The 19,335-nt window shown below is 51.4% G+C and overlaps 1 protein-coding gene across 3 annotated transcripts in view; it reads right to left on the reverse strand.

The window, feature by feature from the left end:
• The window catches only part of SRGAP3 (SLIT-ROBO Rho GTPase activating protein 3), a 119,930-nt gene extending 107,297 nt beyond the window's left edge, over window positions 1-12,633 (reverse strand). For all 3 annotated transcript variants that reach the window (XM_074602431.1, XM_074602432.1, XM_074602430.1), the window contains exon 1: window positions 12,433-12,633. In XM_074602431.1, coding sequence (XP_074458532.1) covers window positions 12,433-12,499 — 67 coding nt within the window. In that variant the 5' untranslated portion in view covers window positions 12,500-12,633. The remainder of the gene's footprint in view (window positions 1-12,432) is intronic.
• Window positions 12,634-19,335: the final 6,702 nt, after the last annotated feature.

Here is a 19,335-nt window from a genome sequence, read left to right on the forward strand (position 1 = left end):
AGCAGAATCACGCAGCACACACGCTACCCAACTGCCGCGGCAGCACAGACACGTCCGACCGAAGCAAAGGGCTGGTGCACAGGCAGTTCTGGTCCTCGTGCAAGACGCCAAGTTTAAGAACCTGATTTCTGTTCCTACTCCTGACTAACAGCCTCCTGCACGAGATTGACTCTGCATCTCCCCATCAGCCAAAACAGCAGAACGCTACTGCCTGCCTCTTGGAAGCGCTGGGAAAATAAAATCATAAATACTCTTAAACATTTTGAAACTATTACATGGGTATTTACAGAAATGCCAGTGTTACTTAATCCAGTGGCCTCTCTCAGAGCATTGCTTTGATGCTGCAGGGGAAACTATAATGTATCCAGCCAATTGTGTAATGCTGTACACGGGGATAGAAATTGTTTTCTGATCTCTCCAGCAATCACATTCCACCCTGAAGCATGATATTCAGTTGTGCTGACCTCAGCATGCTTAACTGTACATAATATTGACTGTGAAAGTACTCAGCCCTTTTGACAATATGCCCATCTCCAAAAAGAAACAATCATTAGGCAATACTGCAAAGTACAGACACACCACCATATTCCAAGCTATACGTGGCAGAAGTAACCCTATTGAGCAGCAACATAGAAATAACTTCCAGTAAGCAATTAGTACCCTCTTGTACACTACTTTACTGCTGAAGTACTCAATACGACAACCAACAAGGTCTTTTACCTACAGGAAGGGACATAGCAGAGGACAAGACCTTCGCCAGACCTCTGACCACCACCCGTTTTGGAGAGGTGGATGCAGACAGGCTTCGGTCACTGCACTATGAAAAGCAAGGGGAAGGATTCAGCGTGACTTTTTCCTAACCTTGCAACGTACACGGCGTGATCCCTCCTGCAGGCAGGGGTTCTGGTACATGATCTCAAGGGGATGAAGCACCACACACCACAGTCGATGGGAGACATCCCACCCATTCAGGAGGGCTTGCTTCAAACCCACAGCGCCATGTTTGACAGCAGCTAAGTCATATTTTCAAAATTCTCTATCTTTTGGCCAGAGCATGACTTTCCCACCTCTTAACGGTCATTTGGGGCATGCTGTCCCTCCAAAGGAGTTACACGTCCTCCCAAATAACAGAGGGGTGAAAACAGCTGCCTACAATAACATTTTCTTAGAAGGTCCAATACATCTTCATCAACTAACGGCATATCTCCTTCCAGTGGAGGTCACCGCTGATAAGTGGTCCATAGCATCATTCTGGAGATGCCAGATGACATCCCCATCTGGCTCACAAGGTCCAGAGACACAACTCCACAATGGCCATGGGTCACAGGCTGCAACACCAGCATAAATCTGGAGTAACTAATCAGCTTTTGAGGGCAAACCAGAACAGAAAATGGGGAGTTTAAGAAAAAGCTAAATATACTCGCTGTTCTTGGCAGGGTAATCTTGCAGACAGTATGTCTTCCTTCACTAACTGACCAGCTAAACAGTGTCTTTCGATATTATCATACAGCTTTAGTGCATCACTTCCCATTAAGGGCACAACGCAGTTCACAAAAAGCCCAACAGCACCGATTCCGCCTTGTCCTGAGTTACAGCCTCCGGTCCGCGCTGCATTCCCAGCCCCGAGCTACGCTCCCAAACAGGACTCGTCTGCACGAGGCTTTGCCTCCTGATCATCCCAGTCTCACAATGCAACTCCAATCTTCAGCTCTCTTCCAGCTCCAGTCCTGCTACACTGACAATGCTGTAAAGTGACAGCTGGACTTTTTTTCTCTCCAGATCAGATAAAAGTCTGTACCTTTAAAATTTCAAACACTAACAAGCTATCTTGAATGAAACATCATTTAGGCTCTTCCCAAATACCAATTAACATTTTTTCCACACAAAGAAAATCTTAAATTTGCCAACACAAAAGCTTTAGACTGCCACACCAATAGTTTGATCTCCAGTTCTTACGCTTTTATGAGTTCTTCTACAAACTCAGTGATTAAATTATAGTGTCAGAGTTAAATTTCCATGAAGTAAAAAAATAAGGGAGGGGAAGACTGAGATGCAGACTTCTTCCCAAAAAACAGTTTATTTAAAGCCATTACATAGCTTTGCATAGCAAGGGGTTTTATTACCATGACACAATTATTGATTAATCAGTGCATCTGATAAATAATTTTGGGTTGCTGGCCTTGTGTGTGTGTGCAACAATTTTCTATCTATCTGATGATCCGGAGCTAAGAAATCTGTTCTTCAGGCCATCTTCTCTAAACAAGTCGTTCCAAGGAGCAGAACATCACCTCAGTCTCTAACCACACCACAGAATAGCCTCAAGACCACAAATAACTGTTCAAACAAACAAAGCTCATCAACGCTACAACATCTAAAAAAACCCAAAAACAATCTCTAGGGCTCTTTCATGGTAAAGAGGAAGCCACTGTTTCACGGAGTCTGTGATAGAGACTTCTGCTGTGGTCCTCCAATTCATGATACTGTTCCACAAAGTTGGACCTCAAGAGGTGAAGCTGGTCCAACAGACAGAGAAGGGCAGTGGAAAACAGGGCTCCCTTTTCCCTTAATGGGAATCACTGAACCAGACCTCCATCTCCTGATCTCTGGTCACTTACATGGGTTTGTATCCTGATTTCTTGTTAAATATTTACTCTTACAATACAAGCAAGATAGTAAAACAGCACTGAGCCTCACCTAATTACTACAGTTACCTTCGCTATCTGGATAATAACCAAAGCAAGAGACACATGGACAAAATCCTCACCCTGGAGGGCTGTAGCCCTGAGTGTTCCCAAGAGCAGCAGGATTAGCATCCACCCAGAGAGCTGCAACCCCTCTTCTCGATCTGTTTTATAGACAGGCCACTGAGGCTCAGAGGCCAGGAGGGAAAGAGCTAAAAAATCAGGGATGCTCACCTAAGGAGCAACCTGCTCTCCTCTCATCTGATACAGACACAAGCAAGAGACTGTAGACTATTTAGCTCTATAGCCATTCTAACTGAAAATTACTGAGCTTTCCTGCACACTTGCCACTGCTACAAGACAGAGCAATATTTTAGAGCTACTTTGAGATGCAAGATGCATTAGAGCGACTGCAGTCCCTTGCCACATGTGACTGTGAAAAAGGGAAGTAAAACTTCCCCCCCACACCACCTTCAAAGCTATTCGTCAACTCCAAAGGAAAGAAGAGTGATAGACAATAATGCAAATTCTTTTCTGAAGCTCCCAGACTAGCTGCCTGCAGCACCAAATGTCTTCATGGAGAACCTCCCCTGCATGTCAGCTTGGTTTCAGCAGTCAGGGAGGGCCACCAGTGAAGTGAACAGAAACAGTTCTGTCATTCAGGGAGGCACGTTGCTGCTGTCCTGCAGCTCAACAGGGCAGGATGTGTAAGCAAGAGAATCTCGCAGCCGCAGCCTTCTCCCAGTTTCCAGCTCCCTGGTCCTCCCAGTCCCTCCCAGGCCAGGGCTTCCCAAACCAGAGAACTCATGCCAATGCAGATGGACAGACACAGCACTCCACAGCCACGTCCCAACAACCAGGGGAAGACCAGCCCAGAGGCACTGCTGTCGCTCCCCTCTGACCAGGCTGCGCCCACAGAGCTAAATCCGGGGACCCACCTTCTAGAAGAGGCTAGGACGGAAGCACCAATTTCCACATGGGAATTACAACACCACACCTTTTTACATATCTTAGTTACTAAAACAAAGGGGAAGATTTAAAGTAAAGAGGATGATTTCACACAAAGGGGATGATTTAAAACAAAGAGGATGATTTAAAACCTCTCCCTCCCTGCCATGGACAGGATCCTAACAGCTGCCTCCTCATTGATGAGTAATGACAACACTGGGATAAATAACAAGGCTGTATATTCCCCAGCCTGGCATGCGAGGGCTGCTGTGCTGTTGATGGTGCCATTTTTCACATGAACTCTAAAACCAAGCTGCTGACCGTTCACGGTCATTAAACAATCCCACAGCACTGTGGCAGTGAGAAGCACATCAGCCCTATTACGCTGACTCGGTCCCAGCCCAGGGAATCATACTACAGCTACGTAAACTCCCTCAGTAATCCTATTTCGATAGTCGTCTTTATTTCTTTCCTAAAATTGCATGTTGCAATACACTGCTCAGCAGCTGCCTCTTCCCAAACCACTGCAGCTGTCTTCAGAGGTGAGAAAAGGGACACCAAAATAAGTCATTTCAGGCCAGTTTTTCAGAGAAAAGTTTATGAATCAGGCTCTTGGAGACGTGAACAGCTTAAAAGTGCATCCAACAACTGCAGGCACAAAGCAGGAGCACCGGGTGAGGACTGGAAGCCCTAAAGAGGTCATCAGTGACAGGTACAAACTATTATTACAAGCCACTGGGTGGGATCATGCTATTTACTCATTTCTATGTCCTCCCTTGCTGCTATGATACATACCAATAAAATACACAGAGGTGGGGCACACACAACACAATAGTTACTAGTAAGAAATATTCATGTTTTCAAAGAGGAAGGTTTGCTGCCAGCTCAGCAGAAGCCTCCTGGGCTTAAATCAACAGGTGGGATTAAACAGCCACCCAGGTTGTACGAAAGGGCAGATAACTTTATGTCACTTCTTTCTGCAGAGCGGCACGAGGGACACGACTGCGCACGCCGCTGTGCCCCTCTCCAGCCCCGAGCCTGACGCCAGGCACCACCCGCCCGAACCGCTGCCGCCAGCCGCCTGGCAGGAGTATGAATGAATGCCTCTGAAGTCGGCAAATGCGTTTCAGGAGGTGATTGCTGTTGCTGCCGTGGGTGGTAGCTTGACAAACAGCTACTGAAACAAAGCCAAATTCAGGCAAGAGAAAATTTAAGAGCTCAAGGGGGAGGGTTTTCCCTCACCTTCAATGGGCCAGCAGAAGGGGAAAGTAAATCCTGGTCCTGTCAGGTGCTGGAACTGTGCACACAGAACTTAAAATATTACACCTCGCAGAGGCTTATAAATATCTGTTAAGCACCTGAAGCACATTTGGTGCTGCACTCTTACAGCCCTTAAAACTCTTCACCTGGAACCAGGACTAGCTACAGGCCATGAATAAGCGTTGTAAGAGGTTTTTACCATTACCAGGAAGAAGGGTAGATTGATAAATAATGCCTGCTGCACCCAGGTACCTGCCAGCTATCAGAAAAGAAAACAGCTGGGCTTACAAGGATCAAAATACCTCTCTTTTCTGTTGAAATGCAGCCGTCAGCTCTCAGCAGACACCAGGGCAGGGTGCCTCAGCTCACTCACTCCTGGTCCCTCCACAAGTCCCCGAGTCCTGGGCAGGAGTTCCAGGACACAAAGCAGGCCTCCAAAGCAAAGCCCAAAGGAGGCCTCTTCAACACCATGCACTTCCAAACACTGCTGGATTTCATTTTTTAAGGCATTAGAGGAAAGTCACCTTAATGAAAGATATCTGAACCAAAGTCTGAGTGCTGGGCCTGCAGCCTCCCCAGGGGAAGCACAGGCTCTGCCCCAGGACATCAGCTCCCACACCCGTGATCTGGCTGTGTAGGTACACCACCAGGTGCCAGGAGACAAAGCCCTACCTGGCAGTAGAAGCTGGGGACCTGGACCCGGCAAAAAGAAGTCCTGCAAAAGGTTCACAGCTTATCCCTTGGCTGCTCTCTTTGCCAGCTTCTTCATCTTGAGAAGGAAAGAAATGCTTCTCTGCTTATCCTGCCAGATGCACCTCCACTCTGCCATGTTTGCTTAAACAGCTTCAGCTGGAGCCAGAGCTGTGTGTTTTAAGGAAAAAACACTTTAGTGATTTCACCTGTCTTTTTTTTTTTTTTTTTTAAACTCATATAGAATGGTTTGGGTGGGAAGGGAACTTAAAGCCCACCCAGTGCCACCCCCTGCCCTGGGCAGGGACACCTCCCACCAGACCAGGCTGCTCCAAGCCCCGTCCAACCTGGCCTTGAACCCCTCCAGGGATGGGGCAGCCACAGCTTCTCTGGGCAACCTGGGCCAGGGGCTCACCACCCTCACAGCAGAGAATTTCTTCCTGAGATCTCATCTAAATCTCCCCTCTTCCAGTTTAAAACCATTCCCCCTCATCCCATGTCTCCCCTCCCTGATCCAGAGTCCCTCCTGCTGCCCACGCTGCTGGGGATGCAGCCCAGGGTATGCAGGGGGTTTCTGGGCTGCCAGCGCACATTGCCAGCTCATGTTGAGCTTCTCATCCACCAGCACCCCCAGGTCCTTCTCCTCAGGGCTGCTCTCCAGCCATTCTCCACCCAGCCTGGATATGTGCTTGGGACAGCCATGACCCAGGTGCAGGACCTCGCGCTTGGCCTTGTTGAACTTCATGGGGTTGGCACGGGCCCACCTCTCCAGCCTGCCCGGGTCCCTCCGGATGGCATCCCATCCCTCCAGTGTGTCGACCGCTCTACACAGCCCCACATTCTGCTAGAAGGCCAGCACATGCAGCACACGGGCTTTCAGGCCCCCATCCAGCTCCCCATCTAAATGAGGCCATGCACCTAGAAAGTCTTTGGTTTTAGCGATATCTTGACAAGAAATAGCAGCCATGGTGCCCTGGCACACTCCACTTCCACTGCCTGCACCAGCGCTGCGAGGCCAACCGTCCGGCCCCAGGGAGGCAGCACCTGGTGCCGTACCCACACTCCTGCCCTGGGCACGCAGAGCTGGCGGCGAGAGCATTGGACCATGCACTGGCTGTGTCTGACCCAGAGCAAAGCATCCAAGCACACAGGTACACACACTTCTAACCAGTCACTGTGAGCCGGCTGTTCCTTCTCCCCTCTGACTGCAGAGGAGGCCCGAATCCAAGGCATTTTAGGAAGGTCCATCCCACCAGCACCTGTACGGAGCCACTGATGGTCAGTCGTATGCAGGAGCCTGCTGACTCAGTTGAACCATCCCAGCCTCCGCCAAAGCGCCCGGGACTTGAGCTTTGCAGGAAACCTCGCTGATAGACTCAATTTGTTTCCATTAGAGACTGCCAATTAATCTTTATCATGAATCACATATACAGTTCCCTGCTATTCTCTGCACATGGCCCTCCCAGTCCCCACACGCAGAGGTCTCATGTAAAACCCATCTGCCAGGACCACGCTATCAGACCCCACTGAGGAAACACAGAGGATAAGCGGGAGATAACAACAAATAAATCTATACAGGAGTCAACCAACTACAGAGCAACGCTGAGCGGTATTTCTAAGTCTCACAGTAGCAACTAGATTCATCAGGATCTGCTATCTCCTGCAGATGACTCCACAAAACCAATGGAGCTACGCCAAGGCACGCCAGCTGGCCCTCAGGTCACACTTCCCCACATTTTGCTAAGCAAGACAATTAAGCCAATGGAAATTTTGTATCTGTTTCTGTGATTAATATTTAGCAGTTTCCTACCAGCTCACCCAAAGGGACGGGACCTCTCTTCTCTTTTGCACAGAACCATTTTATTAAAAAGGTTGTCATGCTTCAAGCCTTGACGCCTCCTCCAACTGTGAGCCAAACTTCCCTCCTGAGCAAGCCATAATCCCAGAAAACCATTTGGTACAGGAATTTTCCCAAAATTTACTGAGCAAAGTGGAAAGAGTGCAATAGGTAGGAAATGAGAATAGGCATAAAAGAAGGGATACAGCTACTGCAATAGGACAAGTAAAATGAAGCTAACAAGGAATGATAAATTAACCTAAGCTGCAGTTCTCCTACAAAAATGGGAAAAAATACATTGGTTTTCTTTGGCCCCAGGTTTGCAAGACTTTTTAATGTTTTTATCTGCTAAATCCATCAAAACTCTAGTTCTATTAACAATTTACACAGCAACTAAGAGTCCTAGAAGTGCAAGAAATCATCCCTTTACCACTATGCAGCCAGATGCACCATTTAAAGACTATCGTCTTCAGGATCACCAGGGATGCTTTTCACCTGCCAGCCATACGACAGAAGAAGATGCTATTGATTCACAGCAGTCTTCCTGCCAACAATAACCAAATAGATCATACGATGACCTGAATTTTTCCTGGGTTAAAGAAAACCTTCAGGAAGCAATACAAAATTGAGCAGGCAATCAACAGGATGCCCAATTTTCTGCAAGATTTACAATGCTGTACCATAGTCAGTTGCATCTACATAATTAAAACTGGTTAGTTTTGCTGCATTAAAGCAACAAATCATGCATTCAACAGTAATGAGGAAGAGACATTTATTTATCTTTCTGGCCAGACAGACCAATTAAAATTGTACGTCTGAAAACACTTGCTTTAAATAGTGCATCTAAGGATCTACTGTATTCTGTATTCCCCAAGTAGCTTTAATGTGGCACTTGTAAATATGCAGCCATATCTTTATTGGCATTTATTTTTAATGCAACCATTCCTGTCTGCAAATCTAAGAGGGACAAATAAGAAAGCCTGCCTCCTAAAAAGCATCCTTGGTATTTTCTTTCTGGTACCGTCAAGGGAGCATCTGCTGCCAATCCTGGGGCCAGCCCTCTCCTCTCCCGACAGCTACAGAAGGATGCAGGTCAGCAGCAGAAGGAAAGGCCGGAGCCACGGCACAACAACTGAAAGGAGGGACCACACCGTGGAAGACGCCTGTCAGCGGTGGCTGTGCCGAGGAGAGGTCACAGAGAGAGGTCCCCACACAGGGGCAGATGGCAAACGCTGCGGAGCGCTGCGAGGATGGCCAGCCTGCAGCAGCCACAGGCAGACACGATCAGGTGTTCCCACGCCTAAAAACGGGGTGACACCGACCCAAAGCCTCAGGCATCACTACCACCACCATGTAACCGTGCCCTGGCTATCAGCCCCGCCATCCCTCTCTACAACACCCCGGCAATGCGTGCAGCCGGCGGCACACACACAGACCCGTGCACCTCGCCCACATCCTCTATCTTCTCAACGCACGTTCAGCATCACTCCTTCCCACCATGAGAAAAGCAGACAACTCTCCAGGGAGGGAATGAAGATACAGAGTCATTATGGCTGATAAATCACCCCTGTGCACAAAGATTATTCACCAGTTAAACTCCACTTATGCCAATCAAGCTCCCCACACAAAGTGCAGGCTCATCGATTTTTTCCGCCGAGGCCGCAGCCCCCCAGAGCAGAGGGGGTCAGGGCAGGACTCCCCTCCCCCTGTCCCCGAAGCACGCAGGGCCCCTGCTCTGCTCCCAACAGCCTCAGCACGGAGGCTTTCAGCAGAACTCTCCTAAAAATCAGTCTAAGCAACATTTTTTTTTTCTTCCCACCATGTTATTCCCAGTTGCCTGTCAGGCTCCTCTAGTAATACCTGGGCAGCCGAGGGGTTTGTCCGCAGTTCAGGCGCTGCTGGATGGTTAGTGCCTCACAGGAGCCCCAGGCGCTGGCTGACACCTCACACCTTCCAGGCTGCCTGGCCGACGACAGTGGGCAGCACCCTTACAACTTCCAATCCTCTATGACATCCATCCTTTAAATGCATTTTAAACGCACCCCTACTGTGAATTACTTTAATTTCCATCCATGCTGATGTATTCCCAAGTTCACACGCAGATTTCGCACCTTTCTCCCTCCTAGTTTCTTGACCACACCATGGGGACCACCGTGCTGTGTTCAGATTTCAGACCCATCCTCCATAACAAAGCATTGCTTCTTCACATTTTCATCTTTTATCATCTTCTTATGTCAGCCCTTCTGCACCAACATTTTGTTCATTAGTCTCCCTTGCCACCACTCACCCTTTTCTTCCTCCCTATTTCTTTTCCATTTTAGTCTTTCTCTGGAGATTTGGGCATCTGTCTTCACCAGGGAAGCAGGGGTTTAGATAGGAATAGAATAATGGCTAAATCCCTGAAGGAAATGAACAGGGTATCAGGGATAACGAGGTGGCCTACATGAAGTCCCTCGGCCGAGGCAAGAGAGATCAGGCCTCGGGGAAGGGGAACAGAAGCGGAGGTGGGTGTTTATGGTCACCGTCACAGCCTCGGGAGAAGGTTTGGCTGATGACAAACCCTCCCTCACGTTGGGTTTTGCTGACATTGACGACACACAGATCTGTTGCGTTTGCACAGGCCGTACACAGTGAATCAAAGTAAAAGCCTTGTTCCCTCCGCAGAGCATCCTCAGCGGCCTGTCCTCCTCGGGGCCCTGCTAACCTAACGACCAACCAGTGATGCTTCACTGAACCTTCCAGCCTGTCACATTTTGCTCCACTGCCCCTACTTCATGGCGAAACACAGGCTACACCAGACCTCCACAGTGACTCCTCAGGACTCCAATCTTTATCCTCCTCCAACACTTCAACAGCATGGGAAGGCCAGAGCCACCCCAGTCCCCACACGGAGGTGATGGCGAGGGTGACCGCTGTCAGGAGGGATCCGCAAGCACCGGAGCTCCTTCACCCCACCGAGGTCACCCCAAGACCACCTTGGTCCTGCGAGGGACATGGTGTCTCTCAGGGACGGAGCTGCCACCATCTCGAAGGCAGCAGGCAGCTGACTCGTCCCACATCGCCCCAAGCCTCAGGTGCAGTTAAAGCCTGAGCACATCCAAATTAACCTTTATTCAGATGAAAATACAGGCCGAGCACGCAAAATCAGAAAATGGACATTTCTGGAGGTATAATTAGGCACAGAATGGTAACAACTAAATTCTTAACGTCTCATCAGCAAACGCTGTCTGTGTTACAGCTGCCCAGAAAAGCGGCCCAAAACGTGATCGCTGTGGTGCAATAAAACACCCTTATACATAACCCCAGCGTTAACTGGCTAACATATGGAAACCATGAGGCTACAGAAGCCGGGCCAAGAACGATCACGGCAAACGAGTATTCCAGTTACAAACAACAAGAAGAAAAAACACTGGAAATGTCTGCAGCAAAGCTTTTGGAGAGATCAGACCCATTCCTGCCCCCAGCTACCCCCGCAGGCCCCAGCACCGGGAACCACCTGCCCAGGACATCTTCGAGAACAACACGGAAACGTGGGACAGTTTCCATGAATACATGCAAATCCCCTCCCATAAAACAGAACAATACCACAGGCTAAAAGAATATTTCATCTGCTTAACTGCAGGGTGCAATAACATCAATTTGTCCAAATTACACACGAGCAGAAAGGTAATTGGCACTGAGCAGAGCATGTTGTGACTGTTACATCACTCTTCAAAGCCAACTACAAAAGGCTGAAATGCAAGAAAGTAAACAATGGCACAAAATCAACAGACGGCCCCTTCCCCAAAATCCTTCCATCTGGCATTGCACTGCAGCATTTCAGCAGCTACTTTTCACAGCGCTGCGTGTGCGGATACCACATCCCTCAGCTCAGCTCAAGATCCAACACGCTAAGTGACCTCTACAGAAAACAGCAAAGCTGGTTTAGTTTGCACATTCACAGGTTAATTTGCAGAAAAGATACTTTGTATTTTTAATTAACCCTGTCCTAACCAGAGACTTAAACATAACAAAATGGTGAACGCATACCCACATGAAACAACCAACCAGAGGGAGATGGGAGCCAATTTTATATAATAGCAGGGGGACTCGAAGGGGGCAACCTGCTGCAAAGGGATTAAGTAGGCAGTTAAGTATCCTCGAGCTGAAAGTGGGAAAAGGAATTGTCATCAACTAACAGAATTAGGAATTCGTGCAATAATGAGTAGATTTACAAACTGAACTTACCCAAAAATATCAGTTAATACAGTTTGCTACTGATACTAAAAATTCTATTTTTGTAATAGAGAGATGGCTACACAGACTAATTTTTTCTACCTGGCCGCACACACTCAGTCTCTCACTGGACTGCAGACATTTGTGATGTTTCAGAGGGTACCAACTTTTCCATAATAAGTCTAACTGCAATAAAAATTAATTTGGAGCCTGATATTTGACGCTTAGTGGTCTCAACAGACACAACCTTTAATTATATCCTTCTCTAATATTTAGAGATAAGGCGTCTGCTTGAGAGGTCTCCATCCTGCCAGGCTGCACTTGCGTAACCAGGGGTCTGTCCCCGGAACCGCGGGGCCCGGCGAAGTTCCTTACATAAGCCCTGCAGGACCGATGTGCCTCCTTCGCAAAAACGCTGAAATAACGCGTTTTCCCTGCAGCTGCCATTCCTAAAGCGCTTCAGCCTCAGCCCATCTCCAGGGGCGCCGGCAGCGCTCCCGACCTCACTCCCTCCCTCGCTCCGAGCCCCGGCCGCTGGGGCCGCAGCCGGTGCCCAGGTGGGCGCGGGTCCCTCCGCACAGCCCCGCACACCGCGGGGATCCGCAGCGCCTGGGCGTGGGAGGGGGGGGGGCTCCCGCGGCCGGTGCTCCCCCCGCGCCGCGCCACCGCCCGCCCGGTGCCCGCGGAGGGGCGGACGCGGGGGGAGCTGCCCGGTACCGGCCCGGCCCCGCGCCCCGCCCGCCCCGCACACAAAGGCGGGCACCGCCGCCCGCCCCGCAGCGCCGCCGCCCCGCTCCGCACCTTTGACCTGCGCCTCGTAGTCGGCGATGATCTCTTTGTCCTTCTTGAACCTGCCCTGCGATGTCATCTTGGGGGAGGGCGCGGGCTCCGCCGGGACGCCCGCTCCGCGCACCGCACCACCGCCGCCGCCGCCGCCGCCGCCTCACCCGGCCGCGGCCCCGCCGCCGCCCGCCGCTGCCTTCATTGGCGGCGCCGGCCGCACCGCCAGCCAGCCCTCAGGAGCCGAGCCGAGCCGAGCCGAACCGAGCCCCGCCGCGCCGCTGCCCGCCGCCAGCCGAGGCGGGGCCCTGGCGCCGCTCCCGCGCTCAGGTTGCGCGCGGGGCGGGGCGGGGCCGCGGGGCGGGGCGGGGCGTCCTCGCACCCTGGCTCCACCCCCCGCGGGAGGGGCGGGGCGGCCGCGCCCCCCGGGCCGGGGCCGGGACCGGGAGCGGGACGGCGGGGGGGAGAGGCGCGCGGTTCCGCGGTGCCGGCCCGGGGGATGCACGGGGACAGGCATGGGAAGGGGGCACGCCGGGGGAGGGAGCCCCCGGGCCGCCCCCGGCCCCGCTCCGGAGGGTTCGCCCCCGCCGCGCTGCGTGTCGAGGCCGTTCCGTTAAGGAGCGGTGCCCGGGCACCGTCCCCGCACCCACGGGCCGTGCTCCCACGGCACCAGCCGCGCCGACTGCTGGCACCCCACGGATCCGCGCGGCTCCGCATCAGCCCGTCGCCCAAACGTCGCCTTTGGGGTCTGTCACCGCCGCCCTGTTCCCCAACCCCCCGGGCACGGCACTGGCACCGGCACGGCCCCGCCAGCCAAAGGCCCGCAGGGTCCCAAGACTCCCCAGGTCATGGGAGCACATCAGCCTGGAAGCGGCTCCTCTGGGGCAAGAGCCTCGGGTATTACGGGGCTCACAGTGCAATGGGGCTGGCGGGCATGCCCGGCTGACGGGGTGATGTCCTCTCAGGATGAGACGGGACCTCTGGGGCCGTCCCTCGGGACCGCAGTGTGTCCCCCTCCCTGCCACCCCCATCCCCCTGCCCCACACAGCCCCCCTTGCTGCCGTCACCGCACACCTGAGCCCAGGCGACAGGCCAAGCGTTGAGCTGCAATGGGTTCACCAACGTAAAAGCACTAATAAACATGGCGCAGCGGCAGGAGGGGGGTCTGTGGTACACGATTGATCCCAAGGCCCTTCAGCTCACACCAAATATCCTCTGACTAGTGCTGTCTTTTAAAACTGCTCGGGGAAAGCTCCAGGTCACAGAACACGGCACACCCCACTGTTCAGAGCAACAAACACAAGTTTGCTTTTGCTTTTCCAGCCCCAGGACCAGGCCCAGCACACACGTAAAAGGCCGTTTTGAGGAAAGAAACTCCTGCTTTGGGTAATCCTGCCAGAGCATTGCCTCGTGGTGCATCTGTCGGCTGGCTCGTGGAGGTGACAGTTCGTTCTCCCTTCTGTTCATTCATCATTGCATTTACCCTGACCCCGGCCCCTTGGTCAATCACTGAAATACATGAATTTTGGTGAAATCACGTTTCATGTTTGGAAAACGTATGAAGCACAAGGCTGGGCTCTGTAAATGCCCCTTTGTCTGTGCCAGCTTCCCCAGGCACCACTACACCTCCTCTGCTTCTCCGAATTATCCCTCGCGAAACCTTGTTTTCCAGCACTGCGTTTTCCCCCCTGAGGCCAACAGCTCGCATCCACGGCACCTAAATTAGGGGCATGAAAGTTGGAAAATCTCTTGTGTGTGGGCCCCGTTTGTGCAGGATGAGAGCCTTGAGCCTTGCAGGTGAGCACAGCACAAATGTTCCTGCGAGCCCCTTGCAGACCGGGGGGACCGGGGAGCAGGCGGACAGGGGAGAAAGCCCCTCTACAAACTAATGAGTTCTCCACTTTCGTCCAGAAGGTGTTTTGACAGAGGGGCTGCACTTGAATAGATTTTACATTCTTTGTTAATGATTTGAAAAAAAAGGAAAAACATGTTCATTCTGGCAGAAGCAGCAACAAATACTATTTAAGGCTCTTTTCCAGGGGTTTTCTGGTTGAGTAAGAAACAGTAGTTGGGGCCCAGTGAAAAAACCCATACGCTTTTGTCAGCACTGAGTTTTCCAAGCGGCACATACTCGTCCCTGCACTGGCCATGCCGGCGTATCCAGCCACTTGGGAAGCCAGCCCCACTGTATGGTCTCTCTGTCCGGCCCCAGCTACACTCCGGTCACTGTGCCGCACAATGAACCCTTTTGTTGTGTCTTGTGTGGAGTGAATTCAGGGAGATTTGATGATTCACAGCTATTCTGCCAGCTTACAAAAAATAAACCAAGCCTATTAAACAAATAATTTACCTAGCCCGAGCAGGCAGCACAGAAGAGCATTCTGCATTTCCAGCAGCCACAGAGAGACGCGGAGAGGAGGGAGACAAAGGAAGCGCTGCCGGGGAAGCGTAGGCTCTGCAGAGCGCAGAGGCTCTGGGCTGCGGGGCTGAGCAGCCATCGCTCCCCCATGCCGGCCCTGCAGTCACCGCTCCCCAACACGGGCCCTGCAGCCATCGCTCCCCGACACCAGCCCTGCAGCCAACGCTCCCCGACGCCTTGCAGGGCCGAGGGGCTCAGAGCTCTTGCAGAGGGAGACCAGGCGCTGCTCTAGACACCCGCTGGGCACGGGGAGGGGCAGAGCACAGGGGCCACAGGGCACTGGAGTGCTGGGTCACCTTCTGGCAGCAGGGGCAGAGGCAGCCAGAGGGCTGGTGACGGTCTCTGGAACTAGCTGTGCTGCGTGCAGGTAGCAGGGCAAGGCTCTGCGCCAACAGCCCAGGGTTTGGAGGATCAAACCTCTCTGGGAGGTGAGTAAACAGGGATGGCAGACATCAGGGCGTGAAGTGACGGGGACACAAGCAAGCGGTTTGGTGGAGCTGCTGAGCGGGGTTCTCCTTGTGCTGCTGTGCAGACCCACAGAGCAACCAGGGTCCCCAAACTGGTGGCTGCAGAAGCAGAGGGCGACCCGGGGAAACGGGGCGCAGGGCAGCCCCACGCACCCCCTGGCAGAGCTCTGCGAGCCCCGGCCTGGTAGAGCCAGGCACAGGGGAATGGAGGAAGCCAAGTGGGGAGAAAGGGTAAGAGTGAAAGATCTGATGGGGAGGAGCTGGGTGCAGCCAGCACAGAAGAGGCAGAAAGAAACTCGTGGAGAAAGAGAGAGGCTGAGAGTAATCCTGGGGGGGAGCTGGAAGGAACCCAGGGCAGGACCTGCTTCCCTGGGCTCCGCAAGGAATGCAGGGCGGGATTGGGGAAACATCAGCGAAGGAGTGGTGACACCTCAGTTAAGGACAACTAGGAAGTCTGGAATTAAACAGCAATTGCTGAACTAAGAAAAGGCGCGGGAGGGGAGAAGCTATTGATTTGGGGAGGGGAAGGAGGGAAGCTGCCCCCACACTCTGCCCCAGGATGTGTCCGTCCACCGGCTGTGAACCTGCAGCAGTGCAGGGCACACGCTGGCCATGCCCCTCGCTCTGCCTTTGTTTGCGTCACTCACCCATACCCATTTTTGTGTCAAAATATCTTTGAAACACCATTTAGGTCTGAGCAGTTTCACAGAGCTGAAAATGGTGGGATGGGACAAATGAGCAGCCGGCAGTACGGCACGTTACCCTTCAGTGGGAGGGACAGCTATGAGTCTAAATGCCGTGTGCAGGGAGGTGGCTAGAAGACAAACTTGTCTCCCAAATTTTGCTTAGGTTGGGTGAGGAATTTTTGGTGGTGGGCAACATAACAGCTGACATGGGGAAATGGAAGAGAGATCAGAGATCTATTAAGCTCCTAGCAGCCGTGATAAAGGAAAACAGAAAAATAACACAATTTGTACAAAATGGGAACATGGCGAGATTTTTCTGTCTAGAAAATCAGATGTGTAACAGCCCTTAGGCGAGGGGCAGGTTGAGCAGGATTAGGAGCTGTTTCCAGGGTGTTCGGGTGCAGGCAAGAAAACAAGAAAACAGTAGGACATTGTAATTGAAGAAAGGAGAAAATGGGAGTGTCTTGGGCATTTTACTGGCCATAATAAATCGCATTTCAAACAAAAGGTTCAGGAGATAAACCTCAGTCGGCTACAGAGAATCGACACAATCCTCTCCATTAACACGCTGCTCCTCTGCACCATTCACACTAAATGTTTATCTGCTGCTCCAAAAGCACGGGTTTGGTAGTAAATCTTGCTCTACATAAAAACAGTTTTTGGCAGAGCTACTCTAGTGGGAAAGAAGAAGAATAGCAAGCATTCTGCAAGCCAAGCGATGCTCCTGCAGCTGTCGGGCTTGGTGGGTCCGGCAGCGATGCTGCTGCAGCCCCCCGCTGCTGCCCATGGCCACCGGCAAGCAGAAACCCCACCGTGTGTGACCAACAGAGGCGTCTGCCTTCCCCGCCGGGGGGATCTGGGAAGGGACTGGAATGCCCAGTGCGAGTCCCAGCCCGAGCTTGGGGTCAGCCTCTGGGAAAAAGGCCACCGGGGCTGTCCGTGGAGCCAGCCCGGAGAGGGGACACCAAGGGAAGCTGAGAGGTGTCAAAGGATGGTCCTCCAGGAGTACTAGGTCTCTGGGGAGGGTGCCGTTGGGACGTGAGAACTTCTGTCCTGAACAACTACGGTACATCATTTTCCAAAGCAAGGAAAATTTACATAACAATTACATACATGTAAAGCACGGGGATAACAATGCTGTGTTCCTTTGCAGCACAGCCCAGTATGGTTTGGGACCTTATCGTTCGGAGCGCACTCTCCACAAAAAAAAAAAAGAAAAAAACAAACAGAAAAAGAGAAGCACGATCCATTTTATGATAGATTGATCCCAGTGGCAGTTACTTCTCCTTGTAACACAGGTATTAGGAGAGCAAGTACCAAGCCATGTCACAGGACAGATTCTGATTTTCTTGCCAGATTGGTTCCAACCTGTGTGGCTGCCTCTGAGGCCAAAGCTGAGTACCCAAGGATGTCAAACATCTTTTATCAGAATAGCCCGCAATACAGTGGTAAAAGAAAAAAACCCAAACAATCATGAAATGATATATTAGCATCGGGATTTTCTGCTATTCGGATATCACTAAGAATAAAGAAGCTGCCGTGTCTGAAGAAAAATAATCCGATCACAAATTAATGATCTTTAATAAATATCAACGTCTAAGATCATTTGAGGAATTTCTACTTAAAACAGCTTTTTAAAAGGAGGGATTACATTGTAATTCACTTTGTGACACTTTCCACACAGAATTTTTAAATGAAGAATGGGATGGGGTTTAATCATAATAAATACTTCAAGCTTGAGGTATAGAGAAACCAACAGTAACTATGGCAACGTGGTCACTCCAGTAAGGCTAATGCAGATTATTTCCAGGGCACTAGCCTTGTGTGTGCTCAGGAAGCAGAGGTAATGTTTGCTTAAAGCAATTCCTAAATTAAGGAAAATTCTTTAGGCAGAAGCTGTCTTGCACTCTTTGTTTCCAGCTTCAGACTGCAAGTGTTTTGTGATACTGTTAAAACAGACACAGCGGCCTTAGAAGAGCAGCAACAGTGTTTGCAGAGAGGCGCTCACATACGATTGCCCTACGTCAGGAAGAGCCCCTGGTCACACCAACTCTGCCAGTGCCAGGGCAGGCTTTGAGGAGGTTGGCTGGAGACAGGCTGGATGGACATGCCAAGCCTCAACCGAACAGGTATTGGGCTGTCTGCTGAAGCCCTTCCCAGCGTTGTGCAGCTGCAGCACTGCCCCCCGTTACCACCCCAGAGCAAGGCAGCTGTGTACGTCACCCCAAACCACCCTTGGTCTTTCTGCGACCTTTGAATGCTGAGAGAGCTGGGACTCTTTAGCCTGGAGAAGAGAAGGCTGAGGGGAGACCTTATTGATGTTTACAAATATCTAAAGGGTGGGTCTAAGGAGGATGGAGCCAGACTCTTTTCAATGGTTCCCAGTAACAGGATGAGGGGTAACGGGCACAAGCTGGAGCATAGGAAGTTCCAGTCAAATATGAGAAAAATATTCTTTACGGTGAGGGTGACAGAGCACTGGAACAGGCTGCCCAGGGAGGGTGTGGAGTCCCCTTCTCTGGAGACTTTCAAGACCCGTCTGGGTGCAGTCCTGAGTGATGTGCTCTGGGCAATCCTGCTTCAGCAGGGGAGTTGGACTAGATGATCTCTAGAGGTCCCTTCCAACTCTGAAAATTACGTGATTCCGTGAAAGGCCGAATTCCCTAAGCTGTACCTTGGTCTGATGGAGCTGGGGCAGGGGGATGACCTTGACCTTTGATGTGTGGCAGGACCCATTGCAGCCTATCTGGGAAGTTGCTGTAGACCCCACCTCGGTGACCACAACTATTCCACGAGATGTGGGCTCTTCCCCGGGCTCCTGTGACCTGTGGCAAACCTCTGTGAGCAGCAAGGCTGGGAGAGACTGGCCGGACAGGAGAGCGTTCAACTTCAGCGGGATCGTCTGTGGAACAAAATCTATGCAATATGAACTGGGGAACCAGAATCCAGCCCTGATGGCTCGTCTGCTTTGTGGCTATTGCAGGCCCTAATATACCTGAACTGCTGGAAAAAGACAGCCATATACACGTTTCCCAGTGTAAGAATAAACTGTCTGGAGACATGTAATATGGAAGCTGTTTGCACTGCACTACATCACCTTTGTTTTTTTGAACCTTACATACTCTTTCCTGCCAGCACAGTGCTGTTATCTTGTCATACTAACAAGTAAGAGAACTAGTTCTCCCTCTGTGCCCTTTTTTATCTGTGTGTAGTGAAGTGCCATTGTAACTTGGCACTGACAAAGCTGTATCGATGTATCCTGCCTTTGCAGCAAAAATAGCTGCATCCAGAGATGAATCTTGATTTCTGTATGCCTTAGGTTTTCCGTGAGAAAACTCTGGGAGGCTGCAAG

Source organism: Larus michahellis, chromosome 10, assembly GCF_964199755.1.
Source record: "Larus michahellis chromosome 10, bLarMic1.1, whole genome shotgun sequence".
Lineage (NCBI taxonomy): Eukaryota > Metazoa > Chordata > Aves > Charadriiformes > Laridae > Larus > Larus michahellis.